The sequence below is a fragment of the Ochlerotatus camptorhynchus genome, unplaced genomic scaffold (genome assembly GCF_037179485.1).
Source record: "Ochlerotatus camptorhynchus isolate MF236.1 unplaced genomic scaffold, CSIRO-AGI_Acam_v1.1 ptg000180l, whole genome shotgun sequence".
Classification (NCBI taxonomy): domain Eukaryota; kingdom Metazoa; phylum Arthropoda; class Insecta; order Diptera; family Culicidae; genus Ochlerotatus; species Ochlerotatus camptorhynchus.
Window position 1 is genome coordinate 1141675 of NW_027040670.1, and position 25010 is coordinate 1166684.

The 25010-nt window shown below is 39.5% G+C and overlaps 2 protein-coding genes across 2 annotated transcripts in view; both read left to right on the plus strand.

Moving 5' to 3' along the window:
- The window catches only part of LOC135701938 (protein embryonic gonad-like), a 358466-nt gene that overhangs the window by 45727 nt on the left and 287729 nt on the right, over positions 1-25010 (plus strand). The gene's annotated exons all lie outside the window — the stretch shown is intronic.
- On the plus strand, positions 712-2052 carry LOC135701919 (amyloid protein-binding protein 2-like). The gene has a single exon (XM_065222867.1). It carries the CDS (start codon positions 712-714, stop codon positions 2050-2052), a length of 1341 nt encoding a protein of 446 aa, XP_065078939.1.

The window sequence follows — 25010 nt, forward strand, 5'->3', positions numbered from 1 at the left end:
ATCAATATACCCAGTTGACTCTTCGACAAATAGAAATGGAAACTACTATTTCTTCCAACGAGAAATCAGAGCATCTGAATATCAGAAGTCCATTCAAAAGATTCCAAGTTCATTCGAAGCTAAAACAATAATAATTTATTAAGTGATCTCAAACTCAGATCTAAAACCCAAATTCAATGCATTAGAGAGCTAATTGAGGGGATGATTTACTTTTCTAGAATTTAAAAATATCCTGTTATCAAATAAAAACGCCCGATTATGTCATTAATGTTATTTAAACATGTGTTGCTATTCTATCCTATGCCAAGAGTAAACAAATTATTGAACCTTCCGATTTTTGAATAGCTGCCATCAAACTGTTTTTCTCTTCGCTGAATTGTTCCACGGATGCTTCGACTACAGGCAGCTGAGCATTGTTTTCTGTACATTTAATGATTGTTGACATTTGCAGACACTCGGTTAGGTAAGGTTCGTCAGTGGGAATTGAAAGATACGTCTACCATGATGCCACGCTACCATGCATGGCTACCTACCAAAGATCGGTTAAAGGTGTGATTCTGGGTACGAACATCGCCTATTTATACCTGACCAAGACTTTTTCCCGTAATATAACAGCACCGTAGCATAACGATCCGCAGTCAGAAATCTTCACTCAGTTTGATTAACAACATCATTCCAGACGAAACAAAGTTTAAAAGTGCTACGAAAATGATGCTCCCGGATATCTTCAACGTGATCAACAAAGCTCGCTTCAGTGGAATCAACAATGTTCCGAAAGTGGTTCCCACTCTGTACCAGCGGAGTGTGAAAGTTTTCGTCAGCGAATTGAACCGCATTGGAAAGCCTGGCGAGAAAATCGCCGAGCTGCATGACCTCCCTGCCGTGGCATTGAGCAGTATTCTGCAAGAAATGTCCCTCTATCCTTCATTGAGACGGTCGCTGCACCAGGAGCTATCGGATCCGGTTCTGTTCATGCGGATGTTCTCTCATGGAGTCACGGATAGGCTGGTGTTGGAAAACTGCTTACGAAAAGCGAGTCTAATCGGGAAGCCGGTTTTGCCAGATCTGGCGACGAACTACTGCCGAATGGTGAACGGTCAGGATTTGGACGAGAATTCGCCGCGATTCGAGAGAAGAATCATGGAAGCGATGAAGCTTGGTAATTATCTGCACGAAGCTGGATGGTGTCAACAAAGCATGGAGGTTTTCAACATAACATTACGATTGATCTCACATGTGAAGGATGTCCGTTTACACAAAATGTTGGTACTTGATTGTACGCAGAAATTGCTGCGATCGGAAGGAAGTGCTTTGCTCACGGCAGAAGCTGATGAAACATGCCAGAGCTTGCTCTCGATGACCGAAGACGATACTGACAGCGAAATCCTCCTCAAGATTTATCTGGAAGTGGCCAATCACCATTTCAAGGCCCGTCGAGTCGATGAAAGTCATTGTTGGAATTCAAAAGCCATGCAGCTGATCAACGAATCTACCGCACCAGAAACCGTCATCGAAGTTCTTCAACTTGAAGCGTTGTACTGCTTTCAGACTAAGCACTACGATAGTGGTACTTTGATATCCAGTCAAGCCATTCATCGGGCTAGACATACCTTTGGACACCTGCACCGGCGTTATGCAGATACTCTTTATACCTATGGTGTCTGCCTGCTGAAAATGAATGCCATTTCCGATGCCATTCCAATTCTGCTGGAAATGCTGGACATCATCACCAAGCTGTATGGCAAGTACACGCCACACGTTGCGATCATCCAGAGCTACTTGGCGTACGGATTCTATCATCGTTCGCAAACGACGGGAAGGTTCGATATGGCGTACGATCACATCCAGAAGGCCATTATGCTGGCCAAGCAAATCATGCCGGAGCGCCGGAAGATCATCGAACATTTTGCCGAGGTCCGAAACATGATACTGAAGGGACGGGATGACGTTCTGGTGGCTGTCGGTGAGATCAGGGCGACACGGTTGAGCGACTTTCAGGTTCTTACCATTCAGGAGATCAAGGATAAGTGTGCGCAGGTGGATGCTGAGTGAATGTGAAATTATTATTGTTATCTGTAAAAATAGGCGTTGTTCAATAAATGTATAAAATCTAATCAACTGGGATTTTATTGGCTTTGAGCCTTGGGCAGAGACGCTTCAATGGAAATTTGGCAGTCAATTTCCTGTTCGGTAGGAATGAATTTTCTCACAAAATGGCCGGATCAACAGTAGTTTCTGATTTGGCGTGCCATATCTCGAATCAATTTTAGTTACTCTCCTATAATCACCTTTGGTTTCAGGGTATCTTTGCGAATCTTAAATAGTAATCAAATTTTCTGATTTTGTTTATATGTTTGGGACAGGTCCAGTTTGAGACCTGGCACCGGTACCGGTATTGAAAATTTTGTTTTGAATTAGTTCTATAATGCAAATATTCGGTAAATATCCAACCGAATTTGTACCAAGAAAAACACTGCTCCGAACCAGTATGACTGACCAGCTGTTTGAAATGATGACATAAGATAAAGTCAACTCAAAATCATGCCGTCTGTTGTGGTCGATTAGTGTTAATGTTAAATTCCATTGCTTCATTCATCAAGGTAATAATTTAGAATGACATTTCGCCAAGTATATCTTTAAAACATCAACATGCATTGCTTCTTTTTCCAGATCTCTGGGTTGAATATTGGTAACGCCTTTGAACTGTCCATAAATTACGAATTATGTTGAGCCCCTTTTTTATCGTATTTACCCTAGACACTTGTCAAGTCAACCAAAACTGTCTACTCCATATATGGACAGCATCTACGAATATCCTTGATCGATCAGTGTTGTAGTTGTTAGTTGTTTTGAAGCATGTATCCAGGGCTCAACGAGCGTTTAAGCGTAATTTTGTTGTTGTGGGGAATGGAATTGATAAAAGAAATGTATAAAATTTCCGAATATTTTCTGGATAGAATTTCTATAGCGTTATGGGGAAATTTTTAAGATGAAACAGTAATAGCCCTAATTTCGGGTACTTCGACCATCCAAACACATCTAAAAGTTGACTATCACTGCGAACTAAACTAATAGCAGTTCGTTAAATTTAGCAGGGTCTTTTAGTATTTCTCAGAATCATCACTTGTATTAACTGTGTTGCAAAGAAGACGTTAGCAATAGGGTTTTTGATCTAATTTCCGTCCTACTAAGCACAACCCACGCTGTACCTCTCTTTCTTGAACGGATTTTAAAAATAAATGATTTTTTTTTCTATCAAATATGACTTCTACATTTACTCCCCTTTCAATAAATACCGTTGAATTTGATAAAGACCTACACATTGTTGAGATATTGTTAAAAATCTAACACTGCTTCTTGATTCCAAATTCGTCCTACGAGTTTCAACGCATTGAAACGCCATTGGATTTTCTTTGTCCAACGGATGAAGGTAGAAAAAGCGAGTTTTTTAGAAGCGCTTCTTTTGTTTTGAGAACAATTCACACAATACGCTTTAATAGGCTTTGTCTTGTAGCTTGGGGATGGTCCATTAATTATGTCCCGCAAATTTGGCCCATTTTCAACCCCCCCTCCCCCCTTTGTCACATTTTTTGTGTGGACCTTAATTTTTTTTTGTATGGCTCGTCACAGTTTTCAAAACCCCCTCTCCCCCGTAAATGTGTGACATAATTAATGGACGACCCCTTGTGAACTAACGCATCAGTACAATCGTATTTGTGATTTGTGCAAATCATTGATTATACTGATGTTTTCTGCTCGATAGAACGGAAATGGACAATCACGACGAAGTAACGCTGTTCCCTAGTCGTACGAAATTGAGTGTCGGATTAGCAAATCATCTGGTATTTGATGCATCTCCGAACTATAGAGAATTTCGACCAAAGAAAATTATTCTTGAGAAACTTAGATAATTTACCAATTAATGAGAAACTCAAAAAAGCTGTACATAGCAGCGTTGCCAGATTGTTTTTAAGCTTATCGGTATCAATGGTTTTAAATATTCGGTATTAGCGGTGCCGGTGGTGTAGTGGTAAGCGAGATTGTTTTCCGCGCTGACCACCAACGCTACCGACTCCAGGGAGGCATCTCCCACACCTGGACCCTACCTATCGACCGATCAACTCATGAACCGGGCACCAACGGCTTTACTTCCGTGATCAGAGATGTTATGCCTCAGAACATCCCGGCGGCGCCGACTGGGGTGAGAGGTTATCACGCTCACCACTACAGCACCGGTGCAGCTGTGGATAAAAGTATTTTCCAATTCCCAGGAATTATCAGGATGAGTCATCCATTGTTTCTAAATTCCTGGGTCGTTAAAATCGACGAGGAAATGGGAACACTAGTCGAAACAATATCAAGCATAGGAGATTGTTAACTTTTCATTTTCATTTTGCAGCGTTTGGTGGGGCAATGGGAGTGCAAGTCAATCCAAAGCCGAGGATAAAGGAAGGGTTAGGGCTGAATAGTCTATGCGGACCACTTGAACGCCATGGGAAGGGATTGGAGAGGTCGGTTATTGGGGGGGGGGGGACTTGACAGACAATATATGAAAAGGCTAGTTGCCAGTTGCTTTAAAGACTAGTTGCCTCCCTAAGCGGACCCCACACAACCTAGCCTACTTAATGTTATTAGACTGTCTTAATTGTCTTGTGGGGAAGCTTACCGGTCCGAAATTAAAAAATATTTTCGGTACATTTTTATTTCTTTAAAAATATTGGGAAAAAATAACAAAAATCAAAGCAAATCAGTTTGTTCCTTAGATTTTTGTCAAAAATTACATGTAAAATTTTTTTTCTATCTCATCATGAAAAAAAATTGGACTCTCAGCAAAACCGAAAAGTCGATGTTTTGTGGTTTTTTGAGTCCAACTTTATGCCATAATGACTTATAAAAAATGTTTTTGCACGTGAATTTTCTTTGAAAAATTAAAAAAATATGTGATTTTCTTAGAATTTTGATATCTTTTTCCAATATTTTTAGAAAAATCAAAACGTAATTATTTTTTTCGGAGCGGTGAGCTTCCCCTTAAAGTTCGTTTGATGATAATGATATCTCGTTAGCCTTATTTAATAAAAAATTGAAATCTCTAATCTACCTTATCAATTATAACATTGGCTTTATTTAGTACCTGCACTTTTGAATGTAATCTAAAATTTAACGTGTATCAAGTTGTTTTTGACTTTGGCCTATATTTATTATAACGTTTGCATTTAAAAAAAATGGACAAAATTGTCGATTTTTCATGGGTTTACCTTCACCCGCACTGACAAAACCACCCATGCAGCATCAATCATAGTAATCCATGAGTCAGCAGACGAAATTTGACAGCTCTATCAGTCGAACTCTAAACGTGATGGCAAAAACAGTGGAGCAACTCCGTTCAAAAATGTGCGCGTTCAAGGAACGGCACCCCGCCGCGTCGAAAACGTCCGTCGTGCAAGACTTTGTGGACGCCGGATACGCCCGTTCCGGCATCTACAACATCTTGACACTATTAGACAACAATCAGAGCATCGAAAGGAAGCCCCGTTCCGGACGGCCGACGACCCTGAGCTACAAGAAGCAACAAAGGATGTTGAAGAGGAAGACCGAGGGAAATGTGGCTACATCGGTGCGTGCGCTTGGCCGGGAGGTCGGTGCAACCGGCCAAACAGTGAAAAAGTACCTGGCGAACATGAAGATACATGTCAGGAAGCGGAAGTCACGTCCACTAATTTTGAAGCTGCAGGCAATGACGCAGCGGCAGCGGCTGAATAAGATGGTCAACTCGTTTTTCCCGGCGAATCGCGACGTGGCGGTGGTGATGGACGACGAGACCTATCTCACCCTGGACGGTAACGACTGGCAGGGCACTTCGAATTTTACTTCCCCCACGAAAGAAGTGAGCTCCGAGGTGAAGTTCATTTCACACACCAAGTTCCCCAAGAAGGTGCTGCTGTGGATGACAATCAGCGAGAAGGGGATGTCAAAGCCGCTCTTATTTCGCTCCAGACTGGCCGTGAACGGGGAAATTTATAGTACGAAATGCCTGCCGGAAGTTGCGTCGTTCAGCAAGAAATACCATAAGGGTGAAGACGCGGTGTTCTGGCCGGATCTGGTGTCGGCCCACTACTCGAAGCGATCGTTGGAGGAGATGGAGCGGCTGAATATCGATGTGGTACCGAAGTTGGCGAACCCGCCCAACGTCCCCTAGCTGCGTTCCATCGAGAATTTCTAGGCCATTCTGAAGCGTAATATCTACTCCAACAATTTTGTCGCGAAAACTGAGGAGGAATTGATAAATAAAACGAAGAAAGAACTCAAAAACATGCCTACACGCATGTTTTCGTCCGCCATGGTGAATGTTCCGGTTAACTGCTGGAAGGCCACACACATGGGCGTAGAATTTTTTTGCAAATAAGCTTAAATAATTACCTTCCATGGGAAATTTAACAAAATAAATTATCTGTCTAGCTGTTTTTATCACCATCCGAAAGTCAATTTTTTTTTAATGCAAACATTATATTAGTTCGTCCCAGGTGACACCTTCTAGTGACTAAAATGCTTCACTTTGAAGTTAGTTTCCTAGCTGATTTTCAAATTATATAGGGTATATGCTCCAACTACACTCATACGTTTCCACTATGTCGTCCCACAAAATTACGTATGGATATGTCACAATAGAAGCACGCCACAGTGGAAATCCCGAGCCATAGTTCAAACACTTATCCCAGATCTAAATGAAGCACATATAAGATTAGTTACAATACCATGTGCAAAAATGGTGTTTAACATTGTTCCTGCAATAAGATTATAAGCGACATGTTGAAGAATGTTGACAAAGGTGACAAATGGCTCATTTCTGACTCATTGCTCAACAGCTAAGAAATTAGAAAATGTTCCATAATTCTTGTCCAATGACGAACAGTAATTATTTAAGCTTGAATTCACATTTCTCATCCTTAGGGTAACTATAGCGATTCTAATCTCTAAATTACATTGGAAACCTTTTCATTATCATTTGCACCCTTCACTCGCAATAATAATTAGCAGCCGTAAACAAACTGATTATACTTTTGATTACTGGTCTAGCTCCTCCGGGAGTATGACGTGTCTCTGGATGCAATCCCGGATCTTCTCAGTACCGATCTCACCGAGCATCACCGCGATCTGATGAGCAAGCATCTCGGCAACTGGCAGAACCGGTCCTGTGCTGATGATCCCCTTCTTCGGTGCCAATCGAGTCAGCCACTGATCACCGCTCTGGACTAGCACTTCAACTTTGTTCCATTTACATATTTTACTAACGGGGTGCTCTTTTCAAAGCTCACAACCGTCCCGACACCCAGGGTGACAAGTTAGCAATCAACCCGATCGCTCAACACCTCCGACGTTGCTAGAATTCGCAGACCTGTTAGAAGTGATGTCTGTTATGATCGGTCTGTCACCTTTATCACTCTGCGCTATTCGACCACTTCAGAGGGAATTCGCATTTTCCGATTCAAACGTGGAATCGAAACGTGAATCAGGTTTCTCATAAAGAATGGGATAGAATCTTTTCGGTCCAACGATTATCGCGAGCAATGATGACTCTTCCCCTCAATTTAAAAACCAATAAAAATAACAGTTAATAATCGCAGTAATTTAGGCAGTATAAACCTTAAAATTTTACACATCCTCCTTTTCCTTAAATGGATCGAATGTGGTTCCGAAGCACGGTTGAAGGCAATAAAACCAACACCGGCAGAACCACAAGGGTAGCCGCGATCATGAACATTGACAGCCAGCGGTTTTTTTTTATCAGTTCAGGTTGTCTCACGTGGTCGCAGTTTCTTCTTCTTCGGGGTGCGGTGGAGGTCGTCTCGCAATTCGAGCACATTTCGAGCCGATAATTTTCCGTTTTCTCATTTTATCGGAAATTAATCTTCGGGTACGATCTTAACGACAGCCTACTACTGCGGTTATTGGACCATGCCCACCAGAGGGAGCAAGTAAACGGGCGTTTGCCAGCCAAAATAAAACCGCCCGAAATTGGAATCAAATTTTACGATCGTGGGCACTGTTTTGGGCTGCCTAATAAAACTATAAAAAAAGAATCCGAAAGCACGAAAGCTCACCCCGTAATCAGCCGCCAGCAAGGAAAGTCAGGGATTCACTTGTTGCAATTCAAATGCCTACGGCTAGCTGGACAACCATCTGTAGGCCAGCCCCGCAGAGGCTCATTACCTGTATCGATCGATTGGTACCTCCCAGGATATCGCTCGTTACCAATTTGCATAATGATCACCCGAAATGCGATCGTTAAGCTGCACTGAATTAGTTCTTTAAAAATCCATCTCCAAACACAGGGCGCCCGGAGTTCGGTTGTACATATGTGTGCAGTGTGGTGCCATTTTATGGACATTGGTCGCTTTTTGTCTCCTTTGAGTGTTATATATTTGGGAAAAAGTAAGTGGACACGCCGCGCGGCAGCAGGTCATTATCAGTCTCCGTTTCGTTTTCCTTTAAGGATTGGTCAAACCTCTTCCGCATGAATCTATAAACATTGGGAAATTATTAATCGTAAAAATGCAAATAAATTGTTGTTTGGGCTCATCTTGGATTTTTTTTTTATATTCCCTAGAAGGTGAGTCAAGTGTCATCTGTTTCGGGTTGCCAGTATGGGCATTGGTGATCTGTTTGTTATTGGGTTAATAATACACATATACAAACATAAGGGAATAACTATAAGCATTGATTCTTTCGTGGTGAATTCAAGTTTTGAGGAGTATACTATAGATCGTTTACTTTTAGAATTTATTAATAATGTTTAGAATCAGTGTGGTGCACAGGGTTCTGCATTTTCGAAACAAAGAAAAGAAAATGAACTCTCCTCAGAATCACTTCATTTCGAGCAAAATCATTTTCGTGTAAGTCATTGTATTTCTTGTTATCGAGTCACGATAAACATTGCTCTTGTAAAATATGACTTGGATATCGCTTGTTTCGTTCGTCAAGATCATCAGTTCATTTAATTTGAAGCAAAGACTTGTTTAAATTGACACAATGAATGACTCGAATACTGCTTCCTTTGTTTTTTCTACTTTCACTTCAATTCGGGGCTCATTCGACTTGTCACGCGTCGCGTCGTCAGGTATCAACATATATTACCCGCACAATATCGACTGCCGATAGGGATGATAACCATTCCATAGCAAAAGAATACTAGATGGGTGAAAAGTTACCTCCTTGGGAACGATTTTTTTGACGTAGGACTACGTCTTTGATTTCTATATGATATGATATGATATTGTGAAAACCGAAAATGGAACATGTAACAAATTAAGAAAGATTTTGAACGTCGAATTAACTAACAAATCCACCAATAACCTACATGCATATACTGCATCCCGAGCACAGTCGTCAGAGAGTAGTAAGTAGACGAAACAAGTCAAAGTGGCATTCGCCTCCGATTCTCGGGCGCGTGCGAATAGGAAGGATGGAATTGCGTAATATTTTGCACACTCATCGCCATACTCAGAACCACACGCTCCCAACGACCACACCACTGTGTCGTGGTGTTCGGTCGTCGAAATTAGTAGCAGCAGTAGCAGTGCTTTCAGCGTGTGGCGTTGAAAATTGTTCTCCAGTAACAACGAAAGGCTGCCTGCAAGCAGCGAGCTGCAGAGCCCACATAAGTAACCATCAAAGGAGGAAGAAGCTGCACCGCTATGCTATGGATCGGAATCAGTAGCTCTTCGTGAGTCGCTGCGGGTCGGTCATCTATGGTCATCTATCATCATCGTGTCACCCTCGCTCCAAACGACATACAGCTCGACAGCCTCATCCGTGTTGAACACCCAGCTCAGAATAACTCAACCATCACTACAAAACGGTCCTTTTCAGGGCCACCAAAAATGTGTTAAAGAGTATTATTTGGACATTGGTCAAGGTCATCATTTTCCGCAAGCAGCTAGCTATCAAGGCTCAACCTGTCTATAGAAGGTGTGGAATTGTAGGCCCGAATGTATTGGTGAGATTCATCATCGTCCGACCTTTTTCCAGAACACGCTGGTAGAAAGTGTTAAAAATGCATATAGAATTTGAGAGAAGTGGGAATAATTCGCTTTGGGTGTATATTCAGTCCCCAGAAAGCCAATAAAATCAAATTTGTGAGAAAATTAGCTCTCACGAGTTCAATCTCTCGAAGTCCCTTCTTTTTTACATATTCTGCACAAACGATACTTTCTGCCCCGCCCCATTCATATAATTCGGAAGAAAATGCTGTGAGGGGTGAATTGAATACACTTTAATACCAAAATGCACAAAACTTAAACATTCATAAATAGCAAAAAATTAAAAATGCACCTTTTAAAGTCGGGTAGATGAATCGAAAATACTCAAGTTGACAGTTACATAAAAAACGGATAGCAAATAAAAAACGGAATAAGATAATTTATGATTGATCAATTAAAAGAACTAAATGTTCACATTTGTTCCGTCCACTAGAGGTCCTAGAGCTTCCGTTCGTGCCCCTAGGCACAGACCCTTCTACTTTTTTTTTTCAATATTGTCCTATAGTCCCTTTTAGCTCGATATACTTATTCCAGCGATTTTCCAACTTCCATGATCCCGTCCGAAAGTAATTTTCCGGAAGGTCTGCAAAATACTCCTCCGCGGCGTTGATGATTTCCTCGCTGAGTTTTTTTTATTGATGAGCCATCTTTTGAGGTTTGGGAAGAGAGGTAGCCAAATCGGGTGAATACGGTGGATGCGGAAGCAATTGGAGCCGTAAGTCATTGATTTTAGCCGTGGTTGCGATGCTCTTGTGCGCCGTCTTGCAAAACAAATTTTTTTTCGCTTCACGTGAGGCCGTTTTGCAGTGATTTCGGTCTTCAATCGCTCTAATAAGGCACAGTAATACTCGCTGTTGATGGTTTTTCCTTTTTCGAGGTAGTCCACGAAGAGTATGCCATGACAAACCGACGCCATTACCTTTCCGATCCATCGAGCCACCCTCGGCCGCTTCGGAGCACTCGTGCCGGCTTTAGTCCATTGCCGGGCACTCATTCTGTTCTCTAGGGAGCAATAGTGGATCCAGGTTTCATCAACAGTTACCAATCGACGCCAAAAGTCCACCCGATTCCACATCAGCAAGTCCAAACACTCTTTCTCTCGAACTGCTCTCGCGTTCGTGATTTTGATCAGGAGTGAGATTGCGCGGCACCCAGCGGCAGGATTACTTTTTCATATGCAGAATCTCGCCCAAAATATGGCGTGTGCTCTCAGTACTCAGTACTGCGGTCTTGATCGGTAGTGGAGTTGCGGCCACCACGAAACTCTCGAAACCAATATTTTAAGGTGTAATCTGACGGAGCATTAGCCATATAATATTTATCCAACTTTTCTTTTGTTTCCTTCGCCGTTTTGCCTCTCAAAAAATAATGTTGTATGAGAGAAAGAAAATCGCTTTTATCCATACTCAACAACATACTGCCAAACACGTCAACAACAATCAGCTGTCAAAACAAATCCAAAGACAGTATTGCACTGCAATTTGGCATGTCTACCTCAATATGAACGGACTACAAGACACCATAACCTTTTTTGCAGTAGCACCGTATTCTGGCGGTCAAGGAGGTTACTTTCACTCCACCTAGTATAGTGATTCTCAGAATTTCGTAGAAATTGATAGTTTTGTTACTTATCGCAGAATATTAGACCCGGATTTTTTTTATTGTGTGATTAGGGTGACCATCGTTTCTTGTTTCAAAAATGTTCTTTTTATAACAATTGAACCACGGAGCCGATTACAACGATTCAAATATCAAATGAAAGGTAATTAAAAATACTTGTTAGAAAAAAAAATAGGATTTAGTTTTGAAAAACATTGATTGTGTTTGTTTGTTTTTAGGTTTTCATGGTTTGTAGACAGAGGGCGTAATATGTTTTAGTATTTTCTTTCAAAAATTTAAGCTTTTTACACAACATATTTAACAATTTGCGATGTTTATTTGTTTATGGCTTTAATTTATTTTAAAGTTATCAACTTTTAGGTTTTCGCTCAAATATATATAGATCAAATCAAATAGGTTTAGATTATGTGACTTTTTTGGCTATGTATCAATGGAGATGCATGGTAGTCTAGTCGAATTGGAGTATTGAGCGAAAACCCAAAACTTGATAACTTTGGAGGTCATCCTAAGACAAAATAAAAAATAAGGGTCCAATATGCTGCGATAAGGAACAAAACTACCAATTTTATCAACATTTTGAGAAGCACTATATCGTTTTGCTATGGAATGGCTGTATGTGTAGTAATAATTTTTTATTTTTTATTAATTGAGAATCAATTTAACGAGGCCATCCTGTAGTCCAATATGGAGGCCATCAGGTTCAGAAAAAGTCTCAAATACCCTACAATATGGATATTTTCGGAAAGGGGATGACACCTTCTTCTTATTCTTCTTCTTCTTCTTCTTCTTCTTCGAATTTCAAGCTTATTGCATATCGCATATTAGCTTATTGCGTGCTCTCAACTTAGTGTTCTAGAGACACTTCCACAGTTATTAATTGAGAGCTTTCGATGCCTGTGCCATTTTTGCATTGGTATAATTGTGTGGCAAGTCCAATCCTACTTCTATGCCCAGGGAAGTCGAGACATTTTCCAACTCCAGCATGGTCTTGCTTTGTAGCTGCGCCTTTACCGTCTGAGCTAAGGGAGGCTCCATGACGCGTAGATACCTAAAATCGATATCCGACGCCATTTTGGAATCCAAAAGTGTTTCCAAAAAAGTGTCAAATAACATAAGATATGGGCATTTTCGGAACAAGGACGAAGCGTAAATGTTGAAAATCGATATCCGATGGCCATTGGGTTTCACAAAACGTATCAATTACCCTAAAATATGGGTATTTTTGGAACGGGAACGACGTGTAGATGCTGAAAATCGATATTCGACGCCATTTGTAGGATATTTGACAATATTTCTGACATCAAAAGCCACCATGCTGAATTTCAAGATGGCGTCAGACATCGATTTGCGGCCTCTACATTTCACCCTGATTCCAAAAATTCTTACATTGGTCGGTATTTGACAGTATTTCACACTTTTTCTGATCCAAAGCCGCCATCTTAGATTTTAAAATGGCGTCAAACATCGATTTCTGGCCTCAAAACGTTACTCGGATTTCGAAAATACCCATATTGATGGGTATTTGACAGTATTTCTCACTTTTCTGAAACCAGAAGTCGCTATCTTGGATTTTAAGATGGCGTCTGACATCGATTTACGGCATCTACGTGTCATCCCAGTTCCGAAAATTTCCATTTTTTAGGGTATTTGACAAATCTGAAGCCTCTGTCTTGGATTTCAAAATAGCGTCGGGTATAGATTTTTAGCTTTTAGACGTTATCAGATTCTAATAAAACCACCGTTTGTATGGGTATTTGATAGAACTTCCCACTTTTCTTGAACTGGAATCCACCTTTTTCTGGCTTTGGGAGCCCCCATGTTGAATTTCATTATGGCGTCGGATATCGATTTTCAGCTTCTAGATATTAATTTTCGATCCCTAGACGTAACCCTGATTCCAAAAATACCGTATCGATGGGTTGGCGTCAGTATTTCCCACTTTATCTAAAATCATATCGATTAATGGCTTCTAGACGTCACCCTGATTCAATAAATACCCATATGTATGGGTATTTGACAGTATATACTCTTTTTTCTAAAATCAGAAACGACCATCTTGGTTGGCAATATGGCGTCTGATATCGATTTTCAGCCTCTAGACGTCATCCCAATTTAAAAAATACCTATATTGATGGTTAAATAATCCACCCAACAAAGATCCTCCACGTGTACAAATATATGCGCATTAGACTGATGCAAAATTTGAAATTTTCACTCAACAGTGTTCAAACGGTTTCAAATCGGGTCCTGATTAACCTCCGAAAATTTAAACTCATTTGATAAGAAACTGACTTGGCACAAACCATTTGAAGTAGGGGAAATGACGGCTTCGGCATGACAGACTATTTTCGGCAACACAAATTGAAACATTATTTTCACTGGATTTTCTTACGAAAACACTTCGATGAATGCATGCAAACGATTCTTTATGCTTTCAGCTTCAATTTGACTATATTTTTACCACTGAGAAAAAACAATCTAGCAAGGTTTTCTTGAAATGCAACACACGCACTACAAATTGTAGCTGATTTCGAGTTGCCGATAATAGAACAGCAGATTTACATGCAGTTCAAATGGAACGGTTGCCGAAGAAAAACTGGTTGCCGGTAATACTCGCTCTCACTAGAGAAGATTGGAGCTTTGTAAAAGCGTTTCAAAACAGTTTTTGACAATTCTTTCGACTGAAATTGTTAGAGCAGCTGGCAGCAAAAGATTGTAAACAAACCAATACTGCATATGTGTGCGTTCCATAGAGAAAAAGGCTATAGAAAGAAGGTCGCTGCTTAGATTGCCGAGAATACGTAAATTCCCCTATATATGGAAATTACTATGGGAAAACCAAACTTTTTGTTCATTGTCTTCTAGCCTTTTTCCATATGGTACTGTTAACAAGTTCTATTGCTATTCTCATGGGAATTTTTATCAGCTACAACTTTACAGGAAATCGTTTTTCTGCCAAACGTCAAATTAAATAGTTATTATTTGATTAAGAGATTGATAATCCTATGGCAAGTTTGAGCAACTGTATTGTGGGCAACACTGTATTCTGAAGTGTAACGTAGTAGTCATAATTGTTGTCCTCTATTATACGCGCCATAAACACCAATGTTGGCTGCTGAACAGTTGATTGAGCATAATCATAAGACAACAGTTACTTGAATCAGTGATATTTTTTGTTCCTTACATTTGATCGAAAATTGGTCTTCAATAAAGTTGTAGCTGAGAAAATTTTCAACAAGCGCAGCTATAATTTTCTTAAGTAGAGTGAATTGGTGAATTTGGAGATAGATATGAACCGAAATTATGGTTTCCCCATAGTAATTTTCATATAAACTTCAAATGGTTTGTGCCAAATCAGGTTCTTATTAAAGTAGTTCAAATTTTGGGAGGATAATCAGGACCCAATTTGGAACCGTTTGAGCACTGTGGAGCGAAAATTTCAAATTTTGCATCAGTCTAATGCACATGCGCTTAAATGAGCCAAGTAAACAATCAACAAAAGTCAGAAAAGCTGCGCGAAGTTGGATCGAAGAGCTTCGCTTAAATGCAAAAGTAAGTTCATTTGACAATGAAAGACTAAATGAACATGAGTCAAGCCAAAACAAACAGCATGAAAACTGATCGAAAGTGGTTCTGTTGAAAGTTGAATGTCAATTGAATCACTTTCAATTTAAAGTGATGGTTGAAAGCTTCGTCGTCACTTGACGATTTTCGATTGAAAGTGACCTTGTTGGGCCCTAGTGGTGCATTATGTTTTCCTTGTGAAGTCATGTTCAATGTATTGTAGCCATTTTATAGCAAAACAATATGGTGCAAATGTCTAGTATATGAATTTAATTCGTTTGTCTTTTGTATCTCTTTATTAGTTTTTGTTTGTCTTGTCCCCCGTCTCAAACTCCAGCCCCAGTCCCCATTGCCAGTCAAACTCCAGCCGAATCTAGAACCACACTACCGTTCATACTGGCGACATCGCTCTGATGAGACAACGAAACCCTACCCCAAGCTCATCCCCTTTTCCTATCCTTCGATAATGTACCCCTCTAACCTCGGGTAAGCCGCGAGTATTCGGCCCAACTCCTACTAGACATAGAATTAAGTAAATTTTGTTACATTCAAAGAACAATGAACTATCGGCTCCGTAAAGCAATCGCGATTGAGCCTTACAAATAAACAAACTAGATAAAAAAATATAGTGGTTCTCAAAATTTCGTAAAAATTTGTTGTTTAGTTCCTTATCGCAAAATATTAGACCCGTATTTTTTTAACTGTCATTAGGGTGACCATTTCCATGTAAGGGTGGTCCAAAAATCTATTTTTTTTTTAAATTACTTTGTAAAAAAAATTATAACTTTCGAACCACTAGACCGATTTCAAAGATCGAAATATCAAATGATAGGTAATTAAAAAAACATATTAGAAAAATATATTATTTGGGATTTTGTTTTGAAAAAATATTGATTGCGTTTGATTTTTATGGTTTTCATGGCTTGTAGACAGAGGGCGCAATATGTTTTTTTTTATTTTTTTCCGTTTTTAAGTTATATTTTTTTAAGGTATCAAGTTTTGGGTTTTCGCTCAATAATCCTATGCGGCTAGACTACCGTGCGTATCCATTGATGTATAGTGACTGTAAGATGTGGGACTCCCTTAGATCAGTTGGTTAAGGCGCAACCACAAAGCTACCATGCTGAAGGGGACTGGGTTTGATTCCTGGCCCGTTCTAGGAATTTGGGTTGGGAAAATTTCTCGACTTTACTGGACTAGAGTATAATTGAACTTGCCACACAATGAGTGTTGGGAAAATAACAAAAAATCAACTCTCACCAACGCCCAAGATCACGCTTGATTTTCGTGGACAAAAATCAACAAGCAAACAACTGCGGTTGATTTTGCAAGCTGTGGTAACGCAGCTCGGAATATCAGACTAACAAAACTCACCAGCTGCAAATCTCAGCAAACTGTGGTGAGATTGAGTTTCATAATTTTTACTTTACACCCGAATGCAACCGAAACTTCCATAACAGCTGGCAGCAGTCGCTTCGTGTCTGCCATCGGTGAAGAGTAAAAAGAGATAGCATACCATACCTTCGCTTTCTAAGTAAATGATGTGCAACGGAATCTTTTTTGTATCGAGTCAACTCTCAGCTTGATTTTTGCACGTTGTGAATAGTTTCGCAATATCAAAGGAGCTTGTAAAATCAATATCAAGCATGATATTTTGTTCCAATATCACGCGTGATATTGTGAGCACATGAGAGCGGAAAAATATCACTTGATTTCTGATTTTGCCAACACTGCACACAATTATACTAATGCAAAAATGGTACCAGCATCGAAAGCTCTCAATTAATACATAACTGTGGAAAAGCATCTAGAACACTGAGTTTGAAAGCACGCAATAATGCGATAAGCAATAATCTTGAAATGTGAAGAAAAAAAAAGAAGAAGAAAAACATGGTCAATGGTATGACAATAGGAAGCCAATAGCTCGCCACGAGGAAGGCCAGAAGTAAATTAAACGAGAACCAGCTGCAGTGGCAACTGCTCTCCTACTTATCCAGATAGAAAATCACTGCGGGGCTCGTGAAGAATTAATTCTTCTGCGGCACACAGCACAATTTCACACTAAATTGTCAATTAATTATCATATTATTACGGAATAAACTATAACGATCGCCAATACAATCAGCGCCATTACTATATCGTTCGCCATTACAGTCAGCTATGAAACTTGCCTCCGAAGTAGACAACCTAATGTTCCAGTTCGGGATATTTCGGGTAGACGCGATCTGGAGTTTATGAAACTTATATATGTTTTCTTTAAGAATATGAACCTTAGGTTGTAAGTTTGACTAACCTTGTGTTTTGTTTTTGTTTTATTCGTGTGGTTTTTTTTTAATGTTTGTTTCTGTAATAATTGTATAATTACACTGCGGATACCAAATTGAATAGGAATAAGTTCATGTTTTAGGAATAATGAAATATTTGTATCGTAAATCATAACTCAAACTTCCTTCTCCCTCTCCCCATCCATAAAACTGTAAATCTCTACTAACCTCGAGACGACCGTGAGTAATCGGTTCAATTCCTTTAACACTAGATTTAAGACATCAATTATGTATAACGCAAATGATAACTTGGCTCTGTAAAGTTTATTCGATTGAGCCTGTACAAATAAATTATTACAAAAAAAAATGGAACTTGCCTCATGACCCCAAATGGTAACTTTAGCGATAAATTTTATTTTTTGACGTAGGGTTACGTCTTTCGGCAACATATTGGAGGTGCAATTTCAAAAAATCAAAATCGACCGCATTACGAAAAGAGGTCAGGTTTTGACAACATATAACTCTGTCAATAGCAGATGGATTTTAATTCTAAACAGGCCAATCGATTGGAAATGTATCTACCAATCTGCTAACATTAACTTCTTATTAATTTTCAATAGGTCACTATTGAAAAATACATAAATGTCTAACTGTTGCAATGGTGATCAGAATCAGGTCAGATCCTGTCTCACTGAACGGTGCTAATTCAATCACCGTGTGTGGTGGTATCCGGTCGTTGGTGTCAGCAGCAGCAGCATCAGCATCAGCAGCAGCAGTGCTTTCAGCGTGAATACCACATGACCATGTCAATAAACCAGAAACACTTCGTACGGTTTTCCCCAGGACGCTAGAAAAAGCAAAACAAAATCTCGAATTTATATGATTGATCACGATTGGAAAAATGTGAGCATGAAATTCCTTTAATCAATATTCGCGATTTTATTATCTATTGAATAAAACGAAAATTCCGTGCGTTTTGTGCACGTAAATGCGTAATTTTGTCATCAGAAAACAAGGCGTTTCTGTGATGGGAAAAGTGGTTTCCCTACACTGAAACAAATCGACATGTACCGTTTATTGGATCCATCTTATTACATAGCAATGCCAACATATTTATTCATTCTATGTGATGATTGAAAGATTCCATCGGATTATCACTTAAAAACTATGACTGCGATATGGAATGGTTTCTATCGTAATTTCACATACTTAGTACTTGATAAAACTTTGTTTCGAACGTGGTTAGCGATAGGTAAGATGTATATGAATATTGTCTGATATATTCCATGGTGAAAAACTGTTGATATGTCATGGGTGGGAACAGACATCTAGAAACTAATGGATAATCATATAAGTTTGCACTATGAGAAAATTCAGTAAAATATACCTGTTTTCATGATGAATATTGGTCACTAAAAGGTAAATCTTATAAGATAATCATGTATATTTTATTGGAGTTGCTTTTATCGATTTTTAACGTTTGTTGATATGTCGCGTGTAAACAGACATGTAGAAACTATTGGACTGTCATTTACCATTGCAGTATATGAAAACATGTTCATCTCATTGGAATAGCTTTCTTTGATTTTTGAGGCTTAAAGAATGTAAATAGATCTATCTTAATCCTAGTCCCAATCATTATATAGTCATATAGATTTGCCTTTTAAGAAATCCAACAGCAAACATTTGTTTTGGCGTTTTTTTCTGGGATGAATATCGCTCCCAATAAAATACATCTTACATGATTGTTCTTTATAAATTATTGAAACAATTTTCAACGATGTTATCGTACACTCATTAAAATGATAAGTCGAACTAAATATTGCTAATAACAATGATATTGTATTGACAAATCTTTGTTTGTTATTGTTTGATAATATAAGGTGTTCCGGAAAAGAATGTATCGAGATTGAAAAAAAAAATGATTTTACTGCAATATTTACTTTGCTAAGATTCTAATAGTAAGCCATCTACACGGCTAATTCAGATTCCAGCACTAGTACTCGAACTTCATGAACCAGTTTCATGAACTCATATAATGTAGTCGTTGTTTTATTGCACACAGGAGCATTAAGAAAGGTCTGAATACACGTTTGTCAGTGTTATTTTTCTTCACTCTAGCAAAACGAGCATAACGTTGCACTACATTCCATGTCGGGAGAGCTGTTCTTACTTCATGCTAATTGAACGAGCCCAATATTGAAACCAGCCGTGGCCCAATGGAATCGAGCGTAGATACCGAAAGCATCACACCTCAACAGTTCTGGATCGAATCCCAAATCAGCTACAATAAAGAAAGATTAACGGCGCCGGTGGTGTAGTGGTAAGCGTGATTACCTCTCACCCCAGCAGGCCTGGGTTCAATCCCAGTCGGCGCCGCCGGGATGTTCTGAGGCATAACATCTCTGATCACGCCTTCCTTCGGATGGGAAGTAAAGCCGTTGGTCCCCGGTTCATGAGTTTATGGGTCGATAGGTAGGGTCCAGGTGTGGGAGCTGCCTTCCTGGCACGTCGGTAGCATTGGTGCTCAGCACGGAAAACAAGATCGACGGAAAAAAACAAACCAAAGGAAAAAAAAAAAAAATAAATAAATAAAGAAAGACAACTGTGGAAGCTCCCTGTGAACTCCTGATGTTTATTTTTCGATTTATTTTTAAAAATTGATTAAAAATATGTGTCAAAAGAAGAAGTAAATTTCATGTGACTTTCACATAAACTTGATTTATGAGACATATTATTATATTGTGGTGAAAAGTAAAGCTTATGCTTATGGGTTTCAAATCCATTTCAGTTAATTATTATAATTTGATCGATTTTCATTTATCATATGACGATCATATAAAAGTTACCAAATTATCAGCATTAGATATTCATATAGAATTTACCTGACACATTTTCAATCATATCATTTTCAATGGATTATCTTATAGCGCAATTTTATTAGACTTCCACATAACAGGAATATGTCATATTGGTTCAGTGTAATGTCGTTTTCGTTTTTGCGTTGCACTACACCGGTGTGGTGCTACACCTTGCACCGAATTAACGAACGCTTGCGGTGTAGCTTTATTGGTGTGTGTGATATCAGATCCATCTGTCACTGTTAACTTTCTGCCGCTTGATAAATATTATTTTCGTTTCGGGTGGAATTATAGTTTCTATCGAGCAGGAAAATGTCCGGGTGGAAGATTACCACCTGGTAGTTAACCATGACGGTACAGCATATCAAGAAGAACCGGCATATTTATGTCTACAACACAAAACCAGGAAGTGAATGTGGAAAATATTTTTGTATTATTTTGCTTAAGTTGTAGTTCTCAACTAGACAACGCTATTTCATGAAGGAAATGGCTCTGAAAGAGATATAACAGTGATGTTCATAAAGCCAACTCGTTACTAATTATGCGTTTCATCAGAGTTCCGATCGCGGATGACTGTTACTCATCTTCTCCCAGGATCTGTTGTGCGTTCTTTGTAAACAAACATTTGTAGGCTTTCGCCAACCGATGGTAGCCCACGCAAACCAACATCATCGGGTAGATGAAATTTTCTCCTTCCCGGTGATATTGTTAGTTTACGTGGGCAAACTTTTGTTTGATGAGAAAAGGGCCTATAAAAGTTCGTTAACAAAATGCTCTTGAATTGTGTTTGGGAGTTATAGAGCTGTGAATGACTACCCGCTAAAATTGGTCCGGGTAGTTCACTGCGGAGTGCTGGAATCTCTACGTTAGCCACCGAAGTTTAACCGGTAAAGGCACCTTTAGCAACACAAACACTGTCCGGTAGCTGGGAGTGGACTAAGGTCAGATAGGGGACCGGGCATCCGATGGTGACCTCACTGTTAGCAGTGGTCGAGATTTTGCACAGCTCGGCGATGCTGATCTTGTCGCCGTTCATCTTTCAGTTGCCACCAACACAGAACTTACGACTGATTTTTTTTTTCAATTTGATTGGCGCTCCGGTTTGCACGTTTGTCGGAGACGGATAAAACCGTCAACTTCAGCAAACCATAAGTATATTTTCTTTTAACCCATCATTCTGATTATTCTCAAAAGCAAAATATGTTTACCTCTTCGTCTGAATAACGATCGACTACGTCCACCAGAAATTCTTTCATTCGATGCAATGTTTTTCTTCTTTTGTTAAGAATATTAAACATCATAAAATCAGTGTTCACTCGGCTGTCGACAAAAGCAGGCCACTCTCGATGTGTGCCACGCGATCGTCTGTTTTCTCGGCAGCAACCATTGTGTGGTCCTCCTCATTGTTCTTCATCAGCAGTTCTTTCGGTCGATGCGTCGTCGACTTTGGAAAGCAACCGTTTCGTGATGAGTGTGTGAGTGCTGACCACGTTTTGCGTCCATTGCTGCAATGGACGCGCTCTGACCCTCGTTGGCGTACAACAATTTGCCATACAATGAAACAACTGGAAGCGGCTCCAGTTCTGATGGAGGAGGCTTTTTGGATAGCGGAAGATAAAGTGTTTATTGTGTTGTAACTTTTGACTATAGTTTTAAGATGTATTGTATAGTCAGTTCAGCTTCGAACCTGTTCGGATACGGTTGTGTATAAGTTTATTTCTGTTTTGTGCGTGCGTTCGCTGATTTTGCCAGATTAGCGCTGGCACTCTGCCTCCCGGACGGTTATACGTGTGTGATTGGTGGTTTTCTCGCTTTCCGAGAAGTTTTGGAATCGAAAAAGAAAACGTGATGCATCATGTTTGCAGGCATCAGAAGAAGTGTCGCTATCTGCGTTGTTTGTTTTTTTTTTCTTCGCTTGTGCTCCCGGTACAGAAATTTGTGGCGTCGCGTGTGATAGTTTTTGATTTCAGTTTGTTTACGCGTTGTATGATTTTGTGAGCGGTCGCTTCGTGTTCGCGTCATGGAGCAATCGACTACATTCGACCAGAGGATTGATCCCCGTAGGGCGGGTCTATGATCGGAGCTACTACACCAAGCGTGACATAGCTGCTTGCAAGGGATTCAGTTGGACTGATTTGGTGAGATTGTTCCATTTTTCTACTTTTGTCTATTTAAACTTAATTTCTATGAATGCGTATCGTTTGGAATCATTTGATTCGGATGAGACTCTTAACTTTTATTTGTTTACATTGTGTTTCAATTGGTATTCTTAAGAACTTCATAAAATAAGGTTTCAATATTTAAATTGAGCAGATCGACTAGCCTGGTGGCTGCCGCTTTTGCTTACTGAGTAGAAGACCGTCGGGGATCCGCATTGTAAAGATTCCCTATTTTCAGCTTTTTTACAGGCTGGAGTTGTTGTTTGAACCATTTAGTTTATCAATTTAATTTATCTGTATAACAATTATTCACAAGCATTCTTCCAGGTCAATTCAAGAATAGTTTGATGATGATAAATCTTCCTAATATTCACATTACAGTTATGACCCGATCCTGTCAATCTCTCCGCGCATCAGACTGTTATTTTTCAATAATTCCACATAATTGTAATTTCATACCTTCCTCCTTCAAGATGAATGTTTAAGATACGCATACTTTGCTAGCTGACAAAATGGGGTCATTGCTGTATAATTATTCTCTTTTTGCAGCCTTCATTCAGACTGGATCTATTGATTTAAATTATTTGAGTTTTCTTCCAGCTCTTTGATGACGGAACATCACTAGATTTATACTGTAATGATTCACTCTTACAGCTTTCACCCTGGTTTTGTCTGTTGATTTGATTTGTTTGAATTGGTTTTCAGCTCTTTGGTGTTGGCAGTCGCGGGCGATCAATTTTGCTCATGCTCATGCTCTATGTTCATTTTCAGCATTTCGATGATGGAACGTCTTCAGATTTATATTATAAGGGGGCTTATTAAGGATGTCACATCACGGTGAAAAGTTGTCACTTGTCGTCACGGTGAAGTGATTCACATTTGATTTGTACGGTAATCACGGCTCTTATTCTGAGTATCACTTTCTTATCACCGTGTAGTGACACCCGTAATAAGGCCCAATGATACACCATTTGGTTTTGGCTTCGGGCAAATCCAAGTATAATGCATGATAACACTGATTCATTTAAAACCATGGTCGCATCACTTATCAAGGTGAATCCTGATCCAACGAACCCAACTTACTAACAAAATCTCCTTTTCTGTGTCTTTTGTTGGAAATTTCAGGGTTACATCTTCCTTATTGGGAGCTGAGGGGACATAGAGCTGCATCATATTGTATGTAAAATAATTATTATTTTCATTGCGGAATACCAGTTTTTTTATCCATATAAATGTATTTTCATTATTACGTATTTTAATGTTCTGATATATTTCATTTCTCCATTACATATGTTTACTATATATATAAATAAATACTGGGTTGGGAGGGAGCATCAGGGTATCATTTGACCTGAAACTGGACGATTGGAGTGGTATGACAACCGGAGTCTAGGAGGGAATAAACACTATCATTTTCTTTATCCTACCGATTCGATTGTGATGGTGTGAATTCTACTCCAACAGTTTCAGTGAGATTGACGCGCCCTTCTTAACAAACCATCCTGTAGGAAGCTTAATAAGTATTGCGAATTGCGTTATTCGATTTGTTGGATCGTAACGTTGGAAGGAGATTCTTAAATTCCCGTGGATTTCGCGTAAGTGTCTCTGCTTACGGGTCCACCCCACCGTTTTTGGCCCTTCATACAGCGATATTGTGAATTCAGATCGGTAGCTCAAATTGATCTTGCTATTAAGTGGAGCTGCATACAAGACAAGATCTTCGAAGGGATGGTGGCTACCTTACATACACATACATACACAGTTTTAAGATGTATTGTATAGTGACCAAAAATCATCGGCTCTGTAAAGTTAATTCGGTTGAGCCTTATCAAATAAATTAATAAACAAAAAAAAAATAAACATCATAAAATATTCATCCTCTGAATCTGATGAAGAGAATTCAAACAATCGAAATAGTTCTTCCATTCCAACCTCTTTTTTTTGCAAAATTGAAAACTGTAATCAGCTGTAATCGCTGCGTCACGACGAAAACGAGAGTTTTGACAACCATGTATTTTGGATGTATTGGTGTTTTGCGATAAACATATAGCTACACCGTTAATTTTTCGAGTGCTACACCATCGTGAGTGGTGCAGAAAAAGTGTTACACCGGTTTAGCACCAAAACCAAAAACGAACGGTTTCGGTGCAAAAGTGTTGCAACGGTGTAGCTACACCGCAAAAACGAAAACGACATAACACAGTCGCCGAATATTGATACCAAGCACTGAGCATGCTAGATGGTGTTTTCCCTAATACCTACATATTTCATTTCCACACCGCTATCATTTCCAAAAAAATCGAGGAAAATTTTTCACATTATTGTTCTTAACTAGCTTCCAAGCTTCCAACCCATCGGTCCTTTTCATGACCACAAATGACTAATAAAAGGGTAAACTATAGAGTAAGAGCTTGACACCAAGACATATCGTCCGGGATTGGCTTGTACTACATGAACATCGACAGAGCACCTCACAAACAGAACTCTCAAATTGCTTCCGAATTT